The 27,334-nt window shown below is 40.7% G+C and overlaps 1 protein-coding gene across 3 annotated transcripts in view; it reads right to left on the bottom strand.

Moving 5' to 3' along the window:
• Positions 1 to 17,636, bottom strand: part of USP18 (ubiquitin specific peptidase 18) — a 38,650-nt gene extending 21,014 nt beyond the window's left edge. For all 3 annotated transcript variants that reach the window (XM_004438813.3, XM_087443007.1, XM_087443006.1), the window contains exons 1-4: positions 17,534 to 17,636; positions 6,052 to 6,320; positions 4,873 to 4,969; positions 3,365 to 3,510 (exon numbers count right to left, since the gene is read on the bottom strand). In XM_004438813.3, coding sequence (XP_004438870.2) covers positions 3,365 to 3,510; positions 4,873 to 4,969; positions 6,052 to 6,109 — 301 coding nt within the window. In that variant the 5' untranslated portion in view covers positions 6,110 to 6,320; positions 17,534 to 17,636. The remainder of the gene's footprint in view (positions 1 to 3,364; positions 3,511 to 4,872; positions 4,970 to 6,051; positions 6,321 to 17,533) is intronic.
• Positions 17,637 to 27,334: the final 9,698 nt, after the last annotated feature.

The following is a 27,334-nucleotide window of genomic DNA, read 5'->3' as shown; positions in this document are numbered from 1 at the left end:
AAGAAGATATATAGATGGCCACAGGCACATGAAAAGATGTTCAACATCACTAATCATTAGGGAAATGCAAATCAAAACTACAATGAGAGATCACTTCATGCTCGTCAGAATGGCTATTATTAAAAAGACAAGAAGTAACAAGTGTTGGAGCAGATGTGTAGAAAAGGGAACCCTCGTATACTGCTGATGGGAATGTAAGTTCGTGCAGCCACTATGGAAAAGAGTACGAAGTTTCCTCCAAAAATTAAAAATAGAACTACTATATGATCCAGCTATTCCACTTTTGGGTATTTATCCAAAGAACATGAAAACACTAATTGAAGAAGATATACACACCTCTATGTTCACTGCAGTATTATTTACAGTAGTCAAGACTTGCAAACAGCCTAAGTGCCCTTCAACAGATGAACGGGTATACATATATACCCATACATACATACACACACACATACACACACACACACACACACACACACACACACACACACACGATGGAATACTACGCAGCCATAAAAAAGATGAGATCTTGCCATCTGCAATAACATGAATGGACCTTGTTATTATGCTAAGCAAAATAAGTCAGATGGAGAAAAACAAATATAGTATGATTTCACTCATATATGGAAGATTAAAAAAAATAACAAACACATAGAGACAGAGAATAGATTGGTGGTTACCAGAGGGGAAGAGGAGTGGGAGGAGGGCAAAAGAGGTAAAGGGGGACATCCATATGGTGATAGATGGAAACTATACTTTTGGTGGTGAACATGATGTAGTCTACACAGAAGTCAAAATATAATGATGTACACCTGAAATTTATATAGTGTTACAAACCAATGTTATCTCAATAAAAAAATCAATGTAACACAACATATTAATAAAGGACAAAAGGCACATGATCATCTCAATTGATACAGAAAAGCATTTGACAAAATCCAACACTCTTTCCTAAGAAAAACACTCAGCAAAATAGGACTAGAATGGAACTTCCTCAACTTGATAAAGGCCACCTATGAAAAAACAAGTTGACATCACATGTATTTATGAAACACTCAATGCTCTTCCTTAGGATCAGGAACAAGACAAGGATATCTGTTCTTGCTACTTCTATTCAACAGCATACTGGAGATTCTAGCCAGAACAATTAGGCACGAAAAGGAAATAAAAGGCATCCAGACTGGAAAGGAAGAGGTAAAAGTCTATTTGCAGATGACATGATCTTGTACGTAGGAATTCCTAAGGAATCTAATAAAAACGTATTAGAACTAATAAATTAGTTCAGGGAGGTTGTGGATATAAGATCAATATACAAAAACCACATGTATTTTTATAAACTAGCAATGAATAATCCAAAAATGAAATTAAGAAAAGAATTGCATTTACAATAGTATCAAAAAACACTTATTAAATTTAGCAGAAGAAGTGCAAGACTTGTACACTGAAACTACAAACCATCTTTGAAAGAAATTTAAAAAGACCTAAACAAATTGAAAGGCATTCCATATTTATGGTTCTGAAGACTTAAGATTCTTAAGCTGGCAATACTCCCCAAATTAATACACAGATTCAATGCAATCCCTATCAAAATCCCAGCTAGCTTTTTTGCAGAAATTGACAAGGTGATCCTAAAATTTGTATGGAAATGCAAGGGACCCCAAATAGCCAAAACAATATTGAAAAAGAACAAAATTGGAGGACTCACGCTTTCCAATATCAAAACTTTCTACAAAGCTACAGTAATCAAGACAGTGTGGTACTAGCTTAAGGATAGACAATGAATAAGGATAGATCAAGGAAACAGAATTAGAGTCCAGAAATAAACACGTACTTTTATGGTCGACTGATTTTCAACAAGAGCACCAAAACACTTCAATGAGGAAAGAACAGTCTTTTCAACAAATGGTGCTGAACAATTGGAGGACCACATGCAAAAGAATGAAGCAGGAAGCCTACCTCACACTATTCACAAAAATTAACTCGAAATGAAACACAGATCTAAATGTAAGAGCTAAAAGCATAAAATCTAGAAGCATGGTAAGTGACTATGAACGGGTATGGAGTTTCTTTCGGGGGTAGTGAAAATGTTCTAAAATTAGATTGTGATGATGATTGCACAACTCTGTGAATATACTAAAAACCTCAACTGCACATTTTTCAATGGGTGAATTTTATAGTATGTGATATACATCTCAATAAAACTGTTTTTTAAAAAACTAACCTATTATGCAGCCTCTATGGAAAACGGTATGGAGATTCCTCAGAGAATTAAAAATAGAGATCCCCTATGATCCAGCCATCCCACTACTGGGAATCTATCCAACGAACCTGAAATCAACAATCCAAAGAGGCTTATGCACCCCTATGTTCACTGCAGCATTATTCACCATAGCCAAGAAGTGGAAGCAACCTAAGTGTCCCTCGACTGACGACTGGATTAAGAAAATGTGGTATATATATACAATGGAATACTACTCAGCCATCAAAAAAGACACAATCGTCCCGTTTGCAACAACGTGGATGGGCCTGGAGCGTATTATGTTAAGTGAAATAAGCCAGAAAGAGAAAGACAAACATTGTATGATCTCACTCATATGTGGAATATAAACCAACACATGGACAGAGAAAACTGGACTGTGGTTACCAGGGGTAGTGGGGATGGGGGGAGGGGGGGGGGGGGGGGGAACAAGGGGTGAAGGGAGAGTCATATATATGGTGATGGACAAACAAAAATGTACAACCCAAAATTTCACAATGTTAGAAACCATTAAAACATCAATAAAAAATAAAAAAATTAAAAAAAAAGGTCTTCTGGGAACGGAGTGGAGGCAGGGGAGGGAGATGTTTTCACTGGGAGCAGGATGGGATGTTTCTATTGCTTTCTGCTATCATAATAAATGAATTACTGTTCAAGACATGAGCGATGAGATAACCAAATAACATAAAATTACACAAGATTAAACAGACTATATTTTCAAAAAAAAAAAAAAAAAACTAACCTATTAATAAGTTTTCTTTTGTAGAACATGGTTTCTCCTTATTAATCCTTTACTCTGTTTTCCTCAGATTCTTTACCTGCAGCTGAATCAGCTTTGAGGAGACTATTAGCCTTACTCTACTGAGAGGCAGAAAAAGAGTGAGTGTGAAAGTAACATACGCATAAATAATACCAATTCTGCACCTGTAAAAACGCAGGCTCTTTAAAACATTTCAGACCTACACGATGCCTCCAATACAAAGGGTCCACCATCTGCCTAACTTCCTCCTGGTTCGCTCATGACCATCAGTCCCTGTCCCTCCCCCTCTCCCGAGCTCCCACCCTCCTCAGAGCCTAGGCCCGGAGCCAGAGCTGGGAGGACCGTCTTACGTGGTACGTTGTACTTCTGGAGACAGCAGGCGAGCTCCATGGGCCGTATTGCTTTCTGCCGTCCGTCCTGCATCTTCTCCAGCAGCAGGAGCAGCTGGAAGGGGACACTTCTCCTCTGCTCCTCCACTCCCCTTGGCACTGTTATCCTGCCGAATCAGAACCACCATGAACCTCCATACCCCACGGTTCTCAACGCTAGGTGCATACTGGAATCACTTGGGGGAATGCTCACAAATCCCCATGTCTAGGCCAGTCTCCATGTCTGCAGACTAAGTCAGAATTTCTGGAGGAGGGGCCCAGTTATCAAAATTTTTACGTTTCCCAGATGATTTAAATATACAGATAAGGTTGAGTACCACCATGTTTGCAAATTGGCTATAGAGAGCACTCTCTCAAGAAGGGAATCAGCACAACTGCTGCCTCACCCCCTCCCTACCCTGCCCAACAATGACACTAAATGAAGGACAGATGTAGCAGGTGCTGGGTCCATGGCAAAATGGCCAGCCTGAAGCACTCCACACTGAAAACACAAACACTGATCTAGGTCCTGGGAAGAAAGAGCAACACGAAGCCATGTCAGTGTATCTTGATAATGATTTATTTAATTCTAGGCATCTCTCAATTGCCCATGCCAATGGAAGGGAAACAGGAGAAAGCACAGGGCAGAAAAGAATGTGTGATAAAGTATATACGTGTGTGTGTATATATATAAAGTACGTGTGTGTGTGTGTGTGTGTGTGTTTTGTTTGCGAAAAAATGGAGACACTTGTGGACCTAGCCATTGATTTACTCCTCATTTGACACTGGTCTAGTTCCAACCTCCTTTTAACCAAGTCAGTAGCTGGCAATCCTGGCTGCATTTTAAAATCACCTGGTGAATGGACATTGAGGGTATAATGCAAAGTGAAATAAGTCAGAGGGAGAAGGTCAAATACCGTATGATTTCCTTCATTAAGTAGTAGATAATAACAACAATAAATAAACACATAGGGACAGAGATTGGATTGGTGGTTACCAGAGGGGAAGGGGGTAGGGAGGAGGGTGAAAAGGATAATTCAGCACAAGTGTGTGGTGATGGGTTGTAATTAGTATTTTGGTGGTGAACATGATGTAATCTATGCAGAAATAGAAGTATAATGATGTACACCTGAAATTTATACAATGTTATAAACCAATGTTACTGCAATAAACAAAAAATTAAAAAGAAAAAAAAAGAAAAGAAATTAATAAATAAAATCACCTGCTAAGTCTTTTTAAAAGTACCAATGCCTGGGCCCCACCCTAGACCAACGGAAACCAAACACCTGGGAGTGGGACTAGGCATTTATATTTTTTTAAAACTTCTTAGGTGATTATAAAATAATGTGTAGTCCAAATTGTGGAGAACAAGATCTTTTCTCTGGAAACTTTTGAAAGAAGGTTTCTAAAACTCCAAGTCCCTGTGAATAACTGAATATGTGAAAACGTAAAATAATATACATGTTAATCAGCATGCATAACAGTCTTACCTCTTCAATATCTTGGTGAAGCCCACGTTCATAATCAATACCTGAATCAGGGAGTTAAGGCAGCAGGTCTGTCCAATGTTGTGTAAACCAACTAGGCCTATAAAGAAAAGAGAAAACAATACTGAGGGCAAGGCCCAGCTAAGGGATTTAACAAAAATCAAATGTTTTCCTAGACTCTACTAAGGACATGAAATCCTATAAAGAGGTACAAAGAATTCATTAAGGAGCTTGCAAACAAATCGGACAGGAGAGATAAAACATGAACTTCTGAAAAGCGAAATGGCAGTAAAAGTTTTAACAGTCTATTAGGAAACAAGAGATGTCACAAGAAAGTATATTACCCATTGTCAAATGAGTAGTACAAGCAATTGTTTTAAGAGCAAAGGAAAAGAAAAAAACATGACAGAAAGCATAACTGGGAGAACTGTGAATTTCTCTCATTCAAATTGCTCCTTTCAGAGTTGAGTCAGAATGGGCGTCTATGGGGCTGAGGGATAAGGGTAATTTCCCAGCTAGTCCATCTGCAACTCCCGTGGTAAGGACCCTCCCCAGGCCCCACCACATGGTTGGAGAAAATCAGAAGAAAGCTTTTAGGGAGATCCACTAATTTAAACCCACCTCAAGAGGCTGGAAGCCAGAAGAAACTTATGAGGACATGAGAAAACCAAAAGACAGTAATTCTCTGACTCACTAGCAACCAACCCGTCCTTTCCCAACCCAAGCCTGGGCTCAGCAGACCCCACAAGGTGAGTAATTTAAGAAGGAGGGAGTACCACTAATCTCAGAGTTCCTGGGGAAAGGCTTTTGGTGTATATGAGACAGGGCAACAGGAACAGAAAAATCTAAGGGTAGCAGGTAATCACAGATTTCCACTCTCGAATCAGCAGAAGCACTTTGCCTCTAGACACAAAAGCACACAGGCACTAAAACGGGAGCTAATGCTGAGTGTCCCTATATGCCAAGCGTTGGTTTAAAGTAGTTCCCACAGATTATCTCATTTATTCCTCCCAACAACCCTATGCACTCAGTACTATGATTATTCCCATTTTACAGATGCAGAAATGGAGGCACAAGAGATGAGGAGTCGTCAGCCACAAAGCTCTACTGTTTCAGAGTACAGTGGGTAAGTAAAGCATTTCTATGTGGTCAAAAAGAAAAAAACGGGAGGGATCTAATGACCGTGAGGGCAGTCCCAGGCATGGAACCGTTCTCTTGGCTGCTCCCTCTTCTTCCTCATGTTGTTGTCTTCTTCCTTCTTCTCAATGGGTTCTGCCGAGAAATGCTGAGACTCAGCCAGGACTGACCGGCAAATATCCTCAGGAACTCAAACTCCTTGCCCATTAGTGATCATTCCAAAATCTCCAGGCCGCCAGCTGCCCGGCCCGTCTTCAGGACAGCACAGCCTCACTTCCTGGAAGAGCTCACATGGGCCAGCCTTGGTGGGACCCCTGTGAAAACACACCGCAGGTAGGTAAGGAGAAGAGAAGGGAGAAAGCATATTCACGTGATAAGTTGATTCCAAAGAGCCAAGTCTTGGAGGGAGATAAATGGGGAGACTGGCTTATGAAGCTCCAGGGCTAGAAATGACACCGAGGCTAGACACCCCTACCCTTTGTCCCACATTTCCACTTTTTTCTTTATCAGAGTGGACTGCCATATACTCTCCCCCCAGGTTCTCTATCTGGGAAATGGCACGACATTCACCCACAGGGTCCAGGCCAGAAACCTGGGTATTTCCTTGTTCCTCACACCCAGGTCCGAACAATCACTGAGGGCTGTCAATTCTGCTGCCTAAAGGCGGCTCACAGCACTCTCCTTGCTCTCCATGCCCTTGACTTCCCAGGAAGCCTGTCCTGGCTCCTCAGGCAGGCCTGGGTGTTGCTATGCTCCCACATACTTTGTACACAGAGTTACTCAAATAACTGACTGTGCTCTCACGTGGGGAAAAACTGCTTCTCCACTGTGGTGGACCCCTCCTGCAGGACAGACGCCACACCCCAGGCTAACAGCTCCCAACTGAGTCCCTCCCCAGGAATTGACCCCAGAGAAGAAAGCTGGCCCAATCTCTGTCCAGTGACTGGCCAGTGAGGGGGCATAAAGGCCTTACCTCCTTGCCTCAAGGTGAAATAGCTCTGAAGGGTCATCCAGCCCCAGAGCTCCCCTCAGGATGAGCTGAGGCCTCTGCTGCAACTGTTTGGCAGTTCAGCTCCTCCCTCTGCCCATCCCTGCTTTGTCACCCCTTCCAGGTGCTGTTCCCAGGGGTGCTCCCCAATGAACTTCCCGCATGCACATCTCAGAGTCTCAGCCTCTGCCCTGAGACCCTAAACTGTGAACACCTGGAAGGCAGGGACTGCATGTTTTCAACTGCTTCCGTTACACAGTGTATAGTGGGCATTCAACAAATAACCATTGAATGAACGACTGAGTACTTACAGGGAATAAAACAGGTGTCCTCGAATAACTAAAAGGCCACAATATGGAAGAGACATAGACAGAGACTTCTTGTCTTTGGGCCTTGGGGTCGGGGGATCAAACTACCTAATGTGTGAAAACTACCAACAAACGGATTTCACTTGAAAATGAGGACTTGCTCACAGCCAGTGAGCCAGCTTCAGGAGCTGTAATTTGTCCCTCAAGGAAGTGTTCAAGCAGAGGCTGGGCCAGCCCTTGAAGGAAGGAACTGAACAGTAAATGGGGGGTGAGATCCTTCATTTCCCTTCCAAACCTGAAGCCTGTAATTCTTCCACCTAGATATTAATTTTAATTCAAGTAGAAGCATCCAAATGTGTCCCACTGAACTGCGTATTCTGGAGAATTACCGTGGCAGCTGGAAAGAGCAATCACTGCTGTTCCTGGTGAAGACAGTCCCCTTACACACATAAAAATAGCCTCCAAGAAAAAAATATATATATATTTTTAAGATTTGTGTTACAATTTTTAAGATTGTTATTTTTCAAATAATTCAAACTTATGAAGAAAATTTGGAAAATGCAAAAACGTATAATGAAGAAAATATAAATTACTCATAATCCCAGGACCTAGGGATAACTACCATTTGGTATGTATCTTCTCACTCTTTTTTCCTACGTATTTTTGACATGGTTGATATTATACTGCTTTTCCCATTTCACATTATAACAAGATTTTTCCCAAGTCATTATAAGGTCTTCATAAATATTTTTTTGATGCCTGATATAGTAACAAAACATTGGGGAATACTCTGGTTGTTTTCCATTTTTTACAATTATAAAAATACTAAAGTGAACATTTTTAGGCATAAACCTTTTCTCTACCTATTTGATTTTTCCTCATGCAAACTAAAGGTCCCTGGACACAAGAAAACCATAGCTGTAAACGAGGTCACGTTCACCACAATACCCAAGTTCCCTAGTCTCCTCCTGACTCCTGACGACAGACTTCAGCCCCCTGTAGTTCTCCCCAGGCGTGCCTTGGAATCTCAGGAGGAGTCTCTCATGTGTTTTGGAACGAGGTCACAACCATTGTACCCCGCCTCTACCTGCCTCTCAACATCCACCGGGTATCTGCAGGGCACTGCCAGACGCGGCAATCAGTGCACGAAGACTCCCTTGTATCTCCAAGTAGGGGCTCAGTGTGGAAGTGGGATACAGGCCCAGCTCCTCCCACTGCCTCATGCCTTCTGATTTCACCAAGTTCCTTCTGAAAGGGCTTCAACCTCTGCCTGCAGCCACTATCTCTCCAGGGTTCTCAGTCCTGTCCCCAAGTCTAAGCTGAGAAGCATAAACCATACTGTCTTCTCTATGTCTCCCTTCTCTCCACTCAGAGGCATATATGCAAGATTTCCTCAATTGTTCCCCTGTTCCCATGAAAATAAACCTGCAGCCCTCTAACTTATCTGACCGTCAGACGCAACCAGGCGCTAAGTCAAGGTTTAGGAGAAATTAAGTACACAAAGTTTAAGGTTCTTAATATATGTTGCTAAATGCCTTGCACCAGTTTATACCCTGACCAGTACTGTGAGAGGCGCAACAGGACACAGTGGTTAATGAAGTAACCCAAGTTCACTGATGTTTACAAGAACAGGTTTCATGGAAAAGGTGAGTCTGGAACTGCGTTTACTTAAAAGGAAAGAGTATGGTTTGAAATAAGGGGCATCTTCAGGCAAGGCAGGTGATGTACAAAAAAGATCAGTGGTTGGGGAAGCAGGATGCAGGGAACAGTATGCAAAGGACTGTAAGATTTGCATAGGTGAATCCAAACTAGGACTGGAATAAAGTGTAAAAGTTCCTGAATTTTAATTTTTATAAAAAGTTACTGGTCACTAGTAGTCAGGGAAATGCAAATCCTGACCACAATGAGTACTATTTTACACTACTTGATTGGCAACAATTAAGAATTCTGATTGAACCGTGCTGGAGGGGATTGGATAAATAGGATCTTTTATATACCACTAGGGGAGGGGTGTGAAATGGTAAATCACTCGGGAAAACAATTTGGCATCATCTTGTCAAGTTAAACATTCACTTAACTTCAACACAAAAATTCCAAGAGAAATTCTTACATGTGTCCCTGGAGAAATATACAATGGTCATAGCAGCCCTGTTTATAATAGAAAAAAACATGGAAACAACCCAAGCGTTCAACCCAGTCGACAGAAGAATGAGTGCATAAGCTGTAATAAATTTACACAATGAAACAGTATTTATCAGTGTATATGAGTGAACTATAGCACATGTCACAATACGGTAAATCTTAGAAACATAACATTGAGTCAAAAAAGCAATTCTTAGAAGACAATATATCATACTTCTTTTTGTAGATTCAAACTGAAGGAAAATGGAACATTATGTTGTTTAGGCATCAATATGTGTGTGTGTATGTGATAAAGCTTTTTAAATAAATAACGAAAATCACAAGATCACATGATTACCTCTGATGGGGAGACAGAGGGATGAGACAAGTGGAGAGCACATAATTGCTAGGAATATTCTAGTTTGGGGGTGAAGGAGTTTCATATCTGTTTATTTTATTATTAATTAATTAATTAATTGGAACTTGGAGTCAAGGCTCATGGTCTGAGGAAAAGAAACAGGGTCCTCACACAGGCCTAAGAGAATCATTCCTCTCTCTGTGCAGAACATATGAACAGCTCAAGCAGTAAGGCAGAGCTAACACAACTGATGACAAATCTGAATTACAAATCACTTCATGGATTCTCCCCAACAACACTCAGTTTTGTTTTTTTTTTTTTTTTAACTTTATTTATTTATTTTTCCCCCCAAAGCCCCAGTAGATAGTTGTATGTCATAGTTGCACATTCTTCTAGTTGCTGTATGCGGGACTCGGCCTCAGCATGTCCTGACAAGCAGTGCGTAGGTGCGCGCCCGGGATCCGAACCCAGGCCGCCAGCAGTGGAGCGCGAGCACTTAACCGCTAAGCCACGGGGCCGGCCCCAACACTCAGTTTTAATTGACTGTTATGAGGAGACCTTAAAGGCAGCAGTGCCATCAGAAAGCTTCTACTGTAAAGCCTTCTGGTAGAGAAAGGCAGAAGCTAAATGAAGTTTGGGTATGCAGGCACTGTCCCCTAGTGAAATATATGAAGAATATCCAGGTAGAAATGAGCTGAAGAAAGACTGCCAAGCGGTATACCAAGTAAATAAAAATGAGCACACATTAAACATAAATAGTAAAAGACATGATATGAAAACCCGAACTCATATGGAAAGATGAGTCATTGTTATCCATGGCCAGGGCACTTAATGAAAGTGGCACTGTATCCAAATGCATTCTAAACATTGTATCAAGACTGAAATTTTTCAGATGAAGTAGGAAAACCTCAAAGTGTGGCTTCGACATCATTATTTAGCCAAGATCTGCTCCTTGGCTTCATATCTGGCCTCAGCCTTTGAAAGGCCAAATAACCAAATGCCCACTTCACTGGCATTTCTGGGGTCCCTGCACTCGTGCACGACAAGTGATCACTTTGGTTACCACCATATGTAATCAATGTAACAAAAAGGGAGATCATTTGGACTAACAGTTAATAATATCTGCATATCCAGTTGCAAATATCTCATACATAACTGAGGGTAGAAAATCTCATCTGTTTTATATGGTGAGATATAAAAACATAATTTTTACTGCAAAAGTAAGATGCTGCAATAATGAACAGTTTGGGCCATTAATTTTACATATAAAACTATTATTTAAAAATATTACAAAGAAAAAGAAATTAAAATTAATTCATATATTAAAGAGAGAATAAATTTTCTGAATAGTTTATGAATAATATATTTTGGGGGCTTACAACTATTTATTAAATTTTAAAAGTAATTTAAAATAATAGAGTTAAGATTGTATCAATTCTATGCTTTATAAAATTGTTTGGCATAGCAGCATTCCCAATATTAAACAAAATAATCTTTAAGAATTGTATTTAAGTTTTAATTATTTAATCCCAATTAAGCCATGAGTCTTTCAAGAAAAAGCCTATTTGCAAATTCTTCACATCTTGTGAAGATGAATTAAAAGCACAATGTCAACTTTACCACCTCAAATTATCATGAGGCGGCAAAACCCCAACCATATATACTAAAAAATCAATAATAAATCATCGTTCAATCCAGGTGTAATACAGAATATAAAAAAACTGAAAAAAAAAGAAGAAAAGTGTAGAGAAATACAAGGTACCCAATACACAGTTTGTTCTCACTAGTCCAACTTCAAACATCACAGACTCCACACACAGCTCAAGCACACCACTCTCTGTAGTGTTTAGTGTAGTCATGGAAGCTAACAACTCTGTCCAGATGATTGCCTTAGACTGTCACCCAATTTAATAGTTGGAAATGAAACTCTCAACTTTTGAGAGTTGCCCAAACTATGACTCCTAGGAATCCTAGAATTGCTCTGGAAAATATGTTCCTAAAAATAATTTTCCTGAATTATATTCTGCTGTGCACACAAAAAAAACCTGATCATTTTAAATGTGCTACTTCTATATCATGTACATCAAGCATCTGAACTGGCAGAAACACCCAGAGTCTCTTCTAATCTTAACAGTATGGTGGATTAATGGTGAATTCAGCCAGGATTCTCTCCTTGCAAATCTGATAGAAGAAATATTTATAGACTGGAAAACCAGTTTTTAAAATGTCCATGCCATACAATTGTCATCAACAGTGGGACAAACAAGATGAAGGCTCCGAATGGTTTAGGAGTCACAAACGTGCAGTCAGGACCGGCTTCTTGAGTGTGCAGCCTGGGTAGCTGCAAGGACCTGCACTCAGAAAAGCCTTGGCCTGGTTTAATGCTCTCCTGCTGCGGTTGTGAATTCTTAATTTTTTAATAAGGAGCTTCATGTTTTTCTTTTACCACGGGACCTTTTACCGCGTACCCACGGTACGCAGCCTGTCCTGCATACAGTGTTCTGTTCACATCCTTCAGTTGTGTTCAGGGAGTAATTATAGCACAGAATAATATAATATATAATATATATAATATAATATAATAATTATAGCACAGAAATCCCGGCCAAAGGAGATGACAGGAGGACGGTGCCATCACTCTTCATCAGTGACGAGCACACAACCTGACACCAGAGAGATGCCAGAACTGTTTTGTTGGGTGCTTAGATGTTCAAACACTGTGGAATAGCAAACATTATGTGCTTAAAAGGCAACTCAAACAGTAACAACCACCCAAAAAACCTTCACACCACAGGTGGCAGAACTTAGTGCCTGCAGTTTGTTCACTGGAACCTACTGAAGAAGTAACCAAACTAAAAGTCTGCCTGAGAAGCCCAATATTTCTCACGCGACACCTGCTGTACGTTCCTCTGCTCCTTCAGCTCCAGTGAAGATGCTGAACTGCTATATATTTAAGTGAAGGCGAGAAGATGATGGCCTCAACTGTACCCAAAGACTGACCTGAACACTCAGGCTTTAGTGTTCTGCCAAAAGGTGCCAAAATGTAGGCAGATGCTGTCAAGACTATAAAAACACAAGCTCATATAAAAACTTTTCCAAATGCATAGGAATTTTCAGTGTTTTCTCAATTAATGGATACTAAAAGTACAATTATTATCTTGAGGGGGATGGGGTCCTGAATTTTTTTGTTTTGTTTTCCTAAAATACTGGAAACTACTGGTCTAATGTCTTGCTACTAGAAAGGCAGGTCTGTGGACCACAGCACCAGCAGCACCCGGAAGTTTGTTAAAAAGGCAGAATATCAGGCCCCACCACAGACCTACGGAACTGGAATCCGCATTTTGACAAGATTCCTAGCTGGTCAGTATGTGCATCAGAGTCTGAAAAGCTGCTCCAGACAACAAGCACTGAAGCAGCTCCGGGTGCCGAGGGCTGACTGGGGGCGCATAGGTTTTAATGCAGAGCAACTACCTTCAATGAGATTCATGAAGACTGTTTTCAGCATTAGTCTCCCTCAAGGTGCGTGATTTCCCGGCAGCTTTATTTCCATTTGAGGAGGTTATTAGTGAAAACCTCATGTTGCTTATTTGCGTAGCTATGGACAATAGAAACCTCTCAGTGCAGGTCTAGCAGCAGCAGCCAGCTTTTCCTACTTACCCCACTGCCCTAGCGTTCCACACACTGCCACTGGGAGTGGCGCTGCCACAGCCAGCCTGGACGCCAATTTGGTACCATGTATCACAACTTCAAAAACGATCATAGTGGACAGCTGTCCTTTCTGCCAGCCCAGTGCCTCTCCTTTTGGTAGCAGACTCACCTTTTCTTTTAAAAAACGATCTCCATTTTCAGACTATGAGGACAGGGTGGGGCTCACCGCAACCGCCCATACCTAGCCCTGACACCAAGGGCGGTCACATGACCCAGGCCTGGCTGCAGAATGCGCAGGTGGCTGTTTCAGCAAAGGTCATGCGACCCAATCAGGGCCGATCACCATCAGCACCTAGATTTCTCAGATGGGGTTCACACTGGAAGGACATCCATCAGACCATCTGTCCCAACACAGGAAGAAAACTCACCAGCCAAAGAAAAGGGCCAATGAAAGGAAACATAGCCAAGAGATGGAGTAAGACAGAGAGACAGAATCCTGAAGCCACCAGCTTCAGGCCCAGATCCAACCAAGCCTCAACCTGCCTGCCCACCACACTTCTCCACTCGGAGTCTCCTCTGCTGTTTTTAAAATTAGTTTGAAATGGGTTCCTGTCACTCGTAACTGGAAGAGTACTGATTAATACTGATTCTACTGCTAGGACTCTATCTTCAGGAAATAATCAGAGATACATACAAAGATCTATGTAAGAGATGCTTTACCAAAATTCGTTTTTATGGCCTATTTTATGTGTTTTACAAGTAAAGTAAAATGAAACGTTAATAAGAAAAATTACGGCATTTAGGACATGGTGGTGAAATCATTCCATTACCATTTTGTCCATTCTTTTAAACATCTTTTTGTTCCTCCTTAATTAACACTAGATGATTTTTTAAAGGGAGATTTTTTGTTGTTGTCAACTGCCAAAAAATAAAAGTATCCTTTCAAATTCAAGGGCTTCAGCACTATTTGCAATGGCCAAAAAAAAAATGGAAATGCAACAATAAGAGTTAAGTAAATTATAACACACTCATAAAATGGAATACCATGGTAACATTAAAATCATTTTAGACAGTTTAATAAAGATGAGGAAATGACCAGACTATTTCATTGAATAAAAAAAGAAATTATAAAGAAATCATACGGTATGAACCTAATTTTATAAAACATAAATGTAACTATACACACACACACATACACAGAAAAAAGACAGACAAATTATACCAAAAATGTCATTAAAGGGTAACTCTTATTGGTGTGATTACAAATTATTTTTGTCTTTTTCTTGATTATTTCTCTTTAATTTTCAAATTTTCTGTAATTAATATGTAATTTTTAAATAAGCAGTAATTGATTTAGGGGATAGATTTAATATCTTTTAAGGCAACCTTTATTGACAATAGTGTTCCTATTTCAAGATTCAAAAAATTAATGAATTATGGATGAAAAGTGTTAGAATTTTCTTCCTAACTCTTCTAAAAATGTGACAGAAAGGAGAACATGTGAAGTTGGGAAACAACTCAATATAAATGGCATATATTATTAAATTCATGTTAAACGGCTCAGATAACAACCAACCTCCTTTTCTTAGTAAATATTTATTTTCAATAGTCATAAACAGTTGCTCCTCTTATGAGGCTCAGCCTAGGAGAGTCAAGCTGAACGACAACTGAGGGCAGTAGACAATTCCATGAGCAAGAAAAAGGATTTTAAGACCACTTTGAGGGAAATCGGCTGAAACAGAGTAGAAAGGGACCAGCCTGTGTTTTCCAGAGACATTGTTCTGCACTCTGCCCAGACCTCGAAAACACGGCAAATACAGCCAAATATGGCAGTAAACCATAGTGTATCATTTGGGGAGGCGGGCAGGCCAGAGCCCAAAGGGGCAACAGAAAAAGGCAGCAACCTTCAGAGCTGATCACAGAGGGAGACAGATAGGTGGGGCAACAAAAGGAAAGAAAGTGAAACTTAGAGATCTAAGAAGTATGGGGAAAGGCAGAGTGGGCAGAGAGCATGCAATTGAGCTAAGCAGGTGGCAACAAGCACCCACCAGAGAAAAGAGAATGGATATATTCCAAGGAAGTCAAATTTTCAAACTCAACCCGACTCAAAAAATTGGCTCCAACAGAGGATTCTTAAGACACTGAAATTATTCTGTATGATACTATAATGGTGGATATGTGTCATTATACATTTGTTAAAACCATAGAATGCACAACACCAAGAGTGAATCCTACTGTATAGTATGAACTTTGTCTGATAATGACGTGTCAATGCAAGTCCATCAATTGTAACAAATGTACCATTCTGGTGCAAGATGCTGATAGTGGGGGAGGCTGTGCCTGTGTGGGGGCAGGGGACATATGGGAACTCTATGCTTCCCACTCAATTTTGCTGTGAACCTAAAATTGCTCTAAAAAATAAAGTCTAGTATTTAAAAAACAAAGTTTGATTTCAAAGAACTAAACTAACTTAGCTCCGACCCTTCCCAAAATGTCTGCCCTTAAAATATGTGGGAGACATGAATGGCAGATGCAGCTGGTGTAGGCCTACCACCATTGCAGCCACAGAATCAATCAGTCTTCGGAGAAACAGCAAAAACACGTGACGCAGGAAACCTGGGGTGGTCCCAGTCTCTAACTGGGCTCTTCACTCACAACTAGACTGCCTGCAAGGAAAACGGACTCGTCTTTAAATGCCCTAAGAAGAACAAAATTAACATGCCTGGAACATGATTCACGCCACCTCGCAGTCTTCCAAATCCAACCCATCATGGCAACAAGTTTAGACCTCATTCTTTGTCCTTTGTTGTGTGTTTCTTGAGTACCAGTAATGTGCTGGGCACACAGATTAGAACACACCAGATGAAACCCAAAATAAGAGGGACTCTTGGGGCTACTCTCACCAAAAGAAACAACCCCTGTGGAATGCATTAGGACTTAGCATCTTTGAGGCTGTGTACACGTTAAACATTTTCCCCTTTGCAAGCCCATCATTGTGTAAAAGTGCCAAAACTGGGCAACACATTTTTTAACAGTGAAAAAGAAAAACAAACAAAAAAGACTTTTTTTAGTTCTCTGACAGTGCTCCAAAAGCAAGATGCAGCTGTACACCTGTGCTCCTCTCCTATTTTCCCTATGAACATGTGAGGTAAACTGGATGTCTAGAGTTAACCCTCCACCTCACTCCGCACAATGTAATACTAAGAAATATTTTTAAATGTTTTAAAATATTTGCCTTGTTTTCTGAAACAATTCAAAGCATAACTACCTCCATGCTGTAAAGCACGCAAAGCCTCTGCTTTAATTTTCAAACACTTTGAACCTAGATTTTCAGGGGTCACAGAATGGAGTTTTATATTAAAAGGTTTAAATTTAGCTTTCTTCCAGGAAAAAGGGGGAGGAGGGATGAGGGGGATTAAGACCAAAATACTCTGATTTGCACAATTTGACAAAATCTTTCAAATTTCTTAATATGGATGCCCACTGACCCAGCAATTCCACTTAGAGGAATTTTCCACGAATCTATTTGTATATCCGCATGAACGAGTACATAAAATGATGTTCACTGCTGCAGCCATCTATACCAGTAAAAACTGGAAACAACCTAAATGTCCATAAACTGTTTAAATAAATAATGGACTTTTCATATTATGCACCAATTTTTAAAAATGAGGTTGACATATCTATACGTCTTGCCATGAAAAGATGTCCATAATACACTGTTAAGTGGACAAAAGCAAATCACGGAACAATTTAAAGACCTGTGCATCTGAAAGTTCCTGGGAAGGTATACACGAAAGTGAGGCTGAGCATCAAGAACTTCGGTTTCTACATCACACATTTGTCTGCATTGTTTGAAATTTTTTTTAAATGCAACACTTTTGTAATTTCTTTTCTCATTAAACACAAACTCATGCAAAAAGTCCAAATAAACATATTAGCTTGGAAAAAATTCATTGGTGCAACATATGTACGTAATGAGTACAGACCATTGTAATTTGCAGAGCCCAAACAAATTTCTTAATTCTTAAGGCGGCATCCGAGCAGAGCCCCGTTAGACGTCTTTCCTGGAAAGAAAGCTTCCAACATTAGCACCAAACTTGCCTCAAGCGCCGCGCCGGCGTCCGACCTCCACGGGGCAGCTCTACGCGGGCAGTCTCCGACCAGGCTGCTGCGCCCGCGCCGGGCCGAGCCGGCGGAGGCCGCGGGGAGGGTGGGCGGCAGGCGGCGGGCGTCCTCCGTCACCCGCCCCGCCCCGCCCCGGCCCGGCCCCGCCCCGGCCGCCCGCCGCCGGCTTTCGTTTCCCGCCGAATGGAAAGTGAAACTCAGCGCGGGCTGGGCGGGGAGGGGCGCAGGTGAGGCCCGCCCCACGTGCGTCTCCGCGCGTGAGCGTGTGCGCTGCCTCTCGGTACACGCCGTTTGCGGACGCTTCTCTTACGTGATATTTTGAGATCCCTGGAATTAAGATAAGTCTTACAATCATTTGGCGTTTCGTAGTATACGTGGCAGCATTTTTTTTTTGCTATAATTTAATGCTATAATTTCTTGAATTGTGTGTCTTGAAATCGATGCCATGTAACGTCGGTAAATACGGCACCTAGGTGTAGCGTCGTTACTCTGTTCTGCGGACAGCAGAAGAGGACCCACGTGGTGAATGACAGAGCAGACAGGGAAAAGAAAGTGAACTGTTCCTTCCTCATTAGAACTTAAAATGTGGGCCTAACTTTTAGACCTACCGTTTACCGGATCCCTGAGATATGCCAGGCTCTCTACTGAATTCTAAATCTAATTCAATCTATACAGCAATCTCTTGATGTAGGCTCTATTTTTACCCCAGTTTATAGGAGGGAATATTAAGTTTCAAAGAAGTTAAATGACCTGCCCAAGGTCACAAGATTATAAATGGTGGAGCCAAGATGCCAAAGGGGTCTGACTCCACAACCTTCAGTTGTAACTACCACTGCCAGCAGCTCTGACTTTAATTTCACCCCTTCATATAAAATAAGAGATCAGTGAAATTAGGAGTTCAACAGGTGGGCATGCAGATAATACATATAAAGTTAAAGGATCTATAACACGCACACATGAAATGCTTGTTGCCTCTTTAGAATGTATTTCATGTATAGTGGGGCAGTGGGGTGGGACAGAAGGGTTATCTGCCAGAGGCCTCAGATTCCAGCTGCTGGACAATGGTAAATTTGGGAAGCAGAATGAAATCTCTTCACAAGTGCTCATCCTTTCTGAAAGCCATCCAGCGGCCACAGGTGAGGGTGAGAGGCTTCAGGAGTGAGAGGCTCCAGAAACCCAAAGCTTCCAGGATCTCACTGAGGCGCTGGTATGGTGTGCAAGAAGGCACATATTCTCGGGGCCGCCTGGTGGCATAGCAGTTAAGTTCACACATTCTGTCTTGCGGCTGGGGTTCCCCAGTTCTGATCCTGGGCGCAGACTTACCACTCATTGAGCCATGCTGGGGTGGAGCCCCACATAGAAGACCTAGAAGGACCTATAACTAGGATATGCAACTACATACTGGGGCTTTGGGGAGAAAAAAAGGAAAAAGAGAAAGATTGGCAATAGATTGGCTCAGGGCCAATCTTGCTCAAAAAAAAAATTTTTTTTTAAAAGGTGCATATTGGTTTTTTTCCTTCTGGTAACGTTGGTTTATAATGTTATGTAAATTTCAGGTTACATCATTAGATTTCAATTTCTGTGTAGATTACATTGTGTTCACCACCCAAAGACTAATTACAGCCCATCCCTATAAGCGTGTGCCAATTCACCCCTTTCACCCTCCTCCCTCCGTGGTTCCCCTCTGGTAACCACCAATCCTATCTCTGTCTCTATGTGTTTGTTTGTTGTTGTTGTTATCTTCTGTTTATGAGTGAGATCACACGGTATTTGACTTTCTCCCTCTGACTTATTTCGATTAGCATAATACCCTCAAGGTCCATCCATGTTGTCACAAATGGCCAGATTTCATCCTTTTTATGGCTGAGTAGTATTCCATTGTGTATATATACCACATCTTCCTTATCCATTCTTCCCTTGATGGACACTTAGGTTGCTTCCAAGTCTTGGCTATTGTGAATAATTGTGAACATGGGGGTGCATATATCTTTACATATTCGTGTTTTCTCGTTCTCTGGATAAATACCCAGCATTGGAACAGCTGGAATGGATGGTAGTTCTTAATTTTTTGAGGAATCTCCATACTCTTTTCCACAGTGGCTGCACCAGTTTGCACTCCCACCAGCAGTGTATGAGAATTCCTTTCTCTCCACATCCTCTCCAACACTTGTAATTTCTTGTCTTGTTAATTATAACCATTCTGACGGGAGTTGAAACTACAATGAGGTGATATCTTATTGTCATTTTGATTTGCATTTCCGTGATAATTAGTGATGTTGAACATCTTTTCATGTGCCTGTTGGCCATCTGTATATCTTCATTGGAGAAATGTTCAGATCTTTTGCCCATTTTTTAATTGGGTTGTTTGTTGTTGAGATGTATGAGTTCTTTACATATTTTGGATGTTACCCTCTTATCAGATATATGATTTGCAAATATCTTTTCCCAGTTGTTAGGTTGTGTTTTCATTTTGTTGATGGTTTCCTTTGCTGTGCAGAAGCTTTTTAGTTTGATGTAGTCCCATTTGTTTATTTTTTCTATTGTTTCCCTTGCCCCGTCAGACATGGTACTTGAAAATATGCTCCTAAGACCTATGTCGAAGAGTGTACTGCCTATGTTTTCTTCCAGAAGTTTCTTGGTTTCAGGTCTTAGAGTCAAGTCTTTAATCCATTTTGAGTTAATTTTTGTGTATGGTGTAAGATAATGGTCTACTTTCATTCTTTTCCATGTGGCAGTCCAGTTTTCCCAGCACCATTTATTGAGAAGACTTTTCTTTCTCCATTGTATGTTCTTGGCTCCCTTGTCAAACATTAGCTGTCCATAGATGTGTGGGTTTGTTTCTGGGCTCTCAATTCTGTTCCATTGATCTGTGTGTCTGTTTTTGTGCCAGTACCATACTGTTTTGATTACAATAGCTTTGTAGTATATTTTGAAGTCAGGGATTGTGATGCCTCCAGCTTTGTTCTTTTTTCTCAGGATTGCTTTGGCTATTCAGGGTCTTTTGTCGTTCCATATAAATTTCAGGATTCTTTGTTCTATTTCCATGAAGAATGTCCTTGGGTTTCTGATTGGGATTGCATTGAATCTGTAGATTGCTTTAGGTAATATGGACATTTTAATTATGTTTATTGTTCTAATCCATGAGCCTGGAATATCTTTCCATTTCTTTATGTCTCCTTCAGTTTCTTTCAATAATGTTTTGCAGTTTTCAGTGTATAGGTCTTTCACCTCCTTGATTAAATTTATTCCTAGGTATTTTATTCTTTTTGTTGTGATTGTAAATGGGACCGTATTCTTAATTTCTCTTTCTGCTACTTCGTTGTTAGTGTATAGAATTAAACTGATTTTTGTGTGTGTGTGTGAGGAAGATCGGCCCTGAGCTAACATCCATGCCAATCCTCCTCTTTTTTGCTGAGGAAGACTGGCCCTGAGCCAACATCTGTGCCGATCTTTCTCCACTTTATGTGGGAGGCCAGCACAGCATGGCCAGACAAGCAGTGCGTCAGTGCACACCCGGGATCCAAACCCGGGCCACCAGCAGCGGAGGGCGCGCACTTAACCACTTCACCATGAGGCCGGCCCCTAGAAATTCAACTGATTTTTATATGTTGACTTTGTACCCTGCAACTTTACCATATTCATTTATTATTTCTAAAAGTTTTTTGGTGGATTCTTTAGGGTTTTCTATGTATAAAATCATGTCATCTGCTGCCTACCCAGACTAGGGAAACTAAAGAAAAAATAAACAAGTGGGACTTTATCAGATTAAAGAGCTTTTATAAGACAAATGAAACCAGAATCAAGATGAACAGACAACCAACCAGCTGGGAGAGAATATTTGCAAAACATACATCTGACAAGGGGTTGATCTCCATAATATATAAAGAACTCACACAATTGAACAACAAAAAAACAAACAACCCGATCAAAAAATGGGCAGAGGAAATGAACAGACACTTCTCCAAGGAAGATATACAGATGGCCAATAGGCACATGAAAAGATGCTCAGCATCACTAATCATCAGGGAAATGCAAATCAAAACAACACTAAGATACCACCTCACCCCTGTTAGAATGGCTATAATCACCAAGACAAAAAACAACAAATGTTGGAGAGGATGTGGAGAAACAGGAACCCTCATACACAGCTGGTGGGAATGCAAATTGGTGCAGCCTCTATGGAAAACGGTATGGAGATTCCTCAAAGAATTAAAAATAGAGATGCCCTATGATCCAGCCATCCCACTACTGGGAATCTATCCAACGCACCTGAAATCAACAATCCAAAGAGGCTTATGCACCCCTATGTTCATTGCAGCACTATTCACCATAGCCAAGAAGTGGAAGCAACCTAAGTGTCCCTTGACAGACGATTGGATTAAGAAAATGTGGTATATATATACAATGGAATACTACTCAGCCATAAAAAAAGACAAAATCGTCCCATTTGCAACAACATGGATGGGCCTGGAGTGTATTATGTTAAGTGAAATAAGCCAGAAAGACAAACACTGTATGATCTCACTCATATGTGGAATATAAACCAACACATGGACAGAGAAAACTGGACTGTGGTTACCAGAGGCAGTGGGGGTGGGGGGTGGGAGGTGAGGGGTGGGCACAAGGGGTGAAGGGAGTCATATATATGGTGATGGACAAACAAAAATGTACAACCCAAAATTTCACAATGTTAGAAACCATTAAAACATCAATAAAAAAAAAATCATGTCATCTGCAAATAGTGACAGTTTCACCTCTTCCTTTCCAATTTGGATCCCTTTTATTTCTTTTTCTTGCCTGATTGCTCTGGCTACGACTTCCAATACTATATTAAATAAGAGTGGTGAAAGTGAGCATCCTTGTCTGGTTCTTGTTCTTACAGGGATAGCTTTCAGTTTTCCTCCATTGAGAATGATATTAGCTGTGGGTTTGTCATACATGAACTTTATTATGTTGAGGTACTTTCCTCCTATACCCATTTTATTCAGAGTTTTTATCGTAAATGGATGCTGTATCTTGTCAAATGCTTTCTCTGCATCTATTGAGATGATCATGTGATTTTTATTCTTCATTTTATTAAAGTGGTGTATCACGTTGATTGATTTGTGAATGTTGAACCATCCCTGCATCCCTGGAATAAATCCCACTTGATCATGGTGTATAATCTTTTTAATGTATTGTTTTATGCAATTTGCTAGTATTTTGTTAAGGATTTTTGCATCAATGTTCATCAGTGATATTGGCTTGTAATTTTCTTTTCTTGTGTTGTCCTTGTCTGGTTTTGGTATCAGGGTAACGTTGGCTTTGTAGAGTGAGTTAGATAGCTTCCCTGCCTCTTCAATTTTTTGGAAGAGTTTGAGAAGGATAGGTATTATGTCTTCTTTGAATGTTGGGTAGAATTCACCAGGGAAGCCATCTGGTCGTGGATTTTTATTTTTGGGGAGATTTTTGATTACTGTTTCGATCTCCTTACTGGCGATTGGTCAATTCAAATTCTCTATTTCTTCTTGATTCAGTTTTGGAAAGTTGTATAATTCTAAGACTTTACCCATTTCTCCTAGATTATCCAATTTATTGGCATATAACTTTTCATAGTATTCTCTTATAATCTTTTGTATTTCTGAGGTGTCTGTTGTAATTTCTCCTCTTTCTCTTCTGATTTTATTTATTTGAGCCTTCTCTCTTTTTTTCGTGGTGAGTCTAGCTAAAGGCTTGTCAATTTTGTTTATCTTTTCAAAGAGCCAGCTCTTAGTTTCATTGATTTTTCTATTGTTTTTTTAGTCTCTATTTCATTTACTTCTGCTCTATTTTTTGTTATACCCTTACTTCTACTGATTTTGAGCTTTGTTTGTTGTTCTTTTTCCAGTTCCTTTAGGTGCACTGTTAGATTGTTTATTTGAGAATTTTCTTGTTTGTTGAGGTAGGCCTGTATTTGCTATAAACTTCCCTCTTAGAATTGCTTTGCTGTATCCTATAAAGGTTGGCATGTTGTATTTTCATTTTTATTTGTCTCCAGGTATTTTTTTATTTATCTTTTGATTTCTTCATTGACCCAATCATTGTTCAGTAGCGTTTTGTTTAATTTCCACATATTTGTGGCTTTTATGATTTTATTCCTGTAGTTGATTTCTATTTTCACACCATTGTGGTCAGAAAAGATACTTGGTATTATCTCAATCTTCTTAAATTTATTGAGACTTGTTTTAGGGCCTAATATGTGATCTATCCTGGAGAATGTTCCATGTGCATTTGAAAACAATGTGTAGTCTGTGGTTTTTGGATGGAATGTTCTGTATATATCTTCTAAGTCCAACTGGTCTAATGTGTCATTTAAGGCCAATGTTTCCTTATTGATCTTCTGTTTAGATGATCTATCCATTGGTGTATGTGGAGTGTTCAAGTCCGCTACTATTATTGTATTATTGTCTATTTCTCCTTTATGTCTGTTAATAATTGTTTTATATATCTAGCTACTCCTAAGTTGTGTGCATAGATATTTACAAGTGTTATATCCTGTTGTTGGATTGTTCCCTTAATCATTATGTAGTGCCCTTCTTTGTCTCTTGTTACAGTTTTTGTTGTAAAGTCTGTTTTGTATGCGATAAGTATTGCTACCCCAGCTTGCTTTTCATTGCCATTTGCATGGAGTATCTTTTTCCGTCCCTTCACTTTCAGTTTGTGAGTGTCTTTAAGTCTGAAGTGTATCTCTTGCATGCAGCATATATATGGGTCTTGTTTTTTTATCCAATCGGCCACCCTCTGCCTTTTGATTGGAGCATTTAGTCCATTGATGTTTAAAGTAGCTATTGATAAGAATGTACTTAGTGCCATTTTGTTACTTTTTTTCTGGGAGTTTTAGTAGTTCTTCTCTGTTCCTTTCTTCTTCTCTCGCTCTCTTCCCTTGTGGTTTGATGGCTTTCTTTAGTATTATGTTTTGGTTCCTTTCTCTTAGTTTTTTGTGTATTTATTACGGGTTTCTGGTTTGTAATTACCATGAGGTTCATATATAATAACCTACCTATATAGCAATCTATATTATGTTGATGGTCTCTTTACTTTGACCTCTGTCTAGAAGCTCTACTCTTTTACTCTTCTCCTCCCACATTTTATTTTTTTGATATCATATCTGACCCTTTTTTTGGTGCATGTGTGTCTGTTGCCCTTTTATCATGGAAATAGATAATTTTAGTACTTTTGTCTTTTGACATTCATATTAGCTTCATAAGTGGTTGATCTGTTGCCATTCCTGTATATGTGCCTTTACCAGTGATTTTATTGCTTTTTTTTTTTTTTTGATAATTTTCTTGTTCCTATTTGTGGTCTTCTCTTTTCCACTTAAATAAGTCCCTTTAGCACTTCTTGTAAAGCTGGTTTCCTGGTGATAAACTCCTTTAGTTTATGCTTGTCTGGGAAACTCTGTATCTCTCCTTCCACTCTGAATGATAACCTTGCCGTCAAGAGTATTCTTGGCTGTAGGTTTTTTTCCTTTCAGCACTTTAAATGTATCATGCCACTCCCTTCTAGCCTATACAGTTTCTGCTGAGAAGTCATCTGATAGTCTATGGGGTTTCCTTTGTATGTAACTTGTTGCCTTTTTCTTGCAGCTTTTAGAATTCTCTCTTTATCTTTAATTGTTGACATTTTAATTATAATGTGTCTTGGTGTGGGCCTCTTTGGGTTTATCTTGTTTGGTGTTCTCTGTGCTTCCTGTACCTGGATGTCTGTTTCCTTCCTTAGGTTAGGAAAGTTTTATGCTATTATTTCTTCAATTAGATTCTCTGCCCCTTTGTCGCTCTCTTCTTCTGGGACACCTATACTATGGATGTTAGTGCACTTGATGTTGTCCCAGAGGTCCCTTAGACTATCCTTGTTCTTTTTAATTCTTTTTTCTTTTATCTGTTCAGCTTGGGTGATTTCCTCTAGTCTTTCGTCCAGCTCACTGATCTGTTCTTCTGTATCATCTACTCTGCTATTGAGTCCCTCTAGTAAATTTTTCTTTTCCAGTATTGTATTCTTCATTTCTGATTGGTTCTTTTTTATATTTTCCAATTCTTTGTTGAAGTTCTCACTGAGTTCATCCATCCTTCTCCCAAGATCAGTGAGCATTCTTATGACTTTTTGAACTCTTTGTCAGGTAGATTGTTTATTTCTGATTTTTTTAGTTCTCTTTTTGGGGTTTTGTCCTGTTTCCATGTTGTCTCCTCATTTTGCCTCTTTCTCTGTGCTTATATCTATGTATTAAGTAGGTCATCCTCCCGATCTTGGAGAGGTGGCCTTATGTAAGAGATGCCTTATGATGCCCAGCAGTGTACTTCCCTCTCACCAGTTCCAAATGCTCCAGGAGTGTCCTCTGTGTGAGCTACATGTGTCCTTCTGTTGTGGCAGGGTTGCTCTTGCTGCAGGTGCCCAGGGAGGCTAGGCTGTCTGGTTGTAATGCTCAGCTGCATGTGACTGCTATTGTCCTTTCAGTCACTTCATTGGGTGTGGGGACCCCCCAGCACAATTGGCTGCAGGGTCTAATAGCACATTCCTGTTGCAGTTTTTCTGTTAAGTGAGTAGGCCCCCAGCATGGCTAGTTGGTAGGCTCAGGGGCCTCTGGCCTGCAAGGCTGTTGTCAGCTCTCTCAGGGTTGCAGCTGAGTGGGGCCAACCCCAGGGATGGGAGCACCCAGTTGTTTCAGGCTTTGGAAGGTGGGGCCAATCCCCTATGTGGCTGTTTGAGGAGCACAAGTCTGCTGCAGCTGATAGGCCCCACTGCCCACAGGGCCACCCACCCCATCAACACAGTCCTGCCCCGTGTGTGTGCCCCAACCCACTGAAGCAGACCCAGTCACCCTGATGTAGAGGCCCCACACACTGAACCAATGCTGTCCCACCCCTCGTGCATGCCCTGCCCTGCAGATGTGGACCCACATGCCCGGCTGTAGAGGATCTAGGCACCCTGCATACACAGGCCCACAAGTTGCCCGAGGGCTTGCTTTTGGATGAGGCCAACCCTTAGGGCAGGCTGCCTGCCCTGGATGAGCTGGATTAAATCAGTGCTCAATGGGTGGGGCAGACCTCTGCACTAACAGGCCAGAGGAAGAACTCCAATGGCATCTGCCAGTGTCTGTGTCAGCACATCTGTACCAGGTCACAATAATGGCTGCTGCCATGTCTCAGTCTCTGGGAGGTCTCACCTCTCACCGAGATGCACCCAGAGCCTATCAGGTGAATCTCTTTTCACCAAAGGATTGTGCACCTTTCTTTCTGGTGATTTTAGGTTGCTTTCCAAAATGGGTGAATTTATGCATAGGCCCTTTAAGAGCAGGGGGTTTTTTTTCCCCTCACATCTGATAGCTTTTCTGGCGGTATTCCCCATTGTAGTTAATAGCCAGCAAAGCCAGATATTATGACACTTATCTCAGTTGTGCTGAGTCCAAAAGCTGCTTGTTGTGGTAAGGCTCCCCCGCTCAGATCCCTCACTCCTCCAGGGAAGGCTTCACACCTTAAGGTTGCTCCCAGCCAGCTGTGAAGGCTCACTGCTAGAAGGTGGCTTTTTTCTCTCCAGAAAGGAATTTCTGCCTCTTCCACCTCAGTCAACACTATCACTTGTTGTGGGAGTTCTTTATATCCAGTTTTCAATTCCTTCTTAGGGGTAATTGTTCCAAGAATAGTTGTAAATTCTCTGTGTCCATGGGAGGAGGTGAGTTCAGAGTCTGCCTACGCCACCATCTTGACACCATCTCCATCAAGGTACATATTTTGTTCAAACTCTCATGGTGTGAAGATATATGTG

The sequence above is a fragment of the Ceratotherium simum genome, chromosome 17, assembly GCF_057802395.1.
Source record: "Ceratotherium simum simum isolate JZ-2026a chromosome 17, ASM5780239v1, whole genome shotgun sequence".
NCBI classification, from domain to species: Eukaryota; Metazoa; Chordata; class Mammalia; order Perissodactyla; family Rhinocerotidae; genus Ceratotherium; species Ceratotherium simum.
This window is presented reverse-complemented; position numbering and strand designations above follow the sequence as displayed.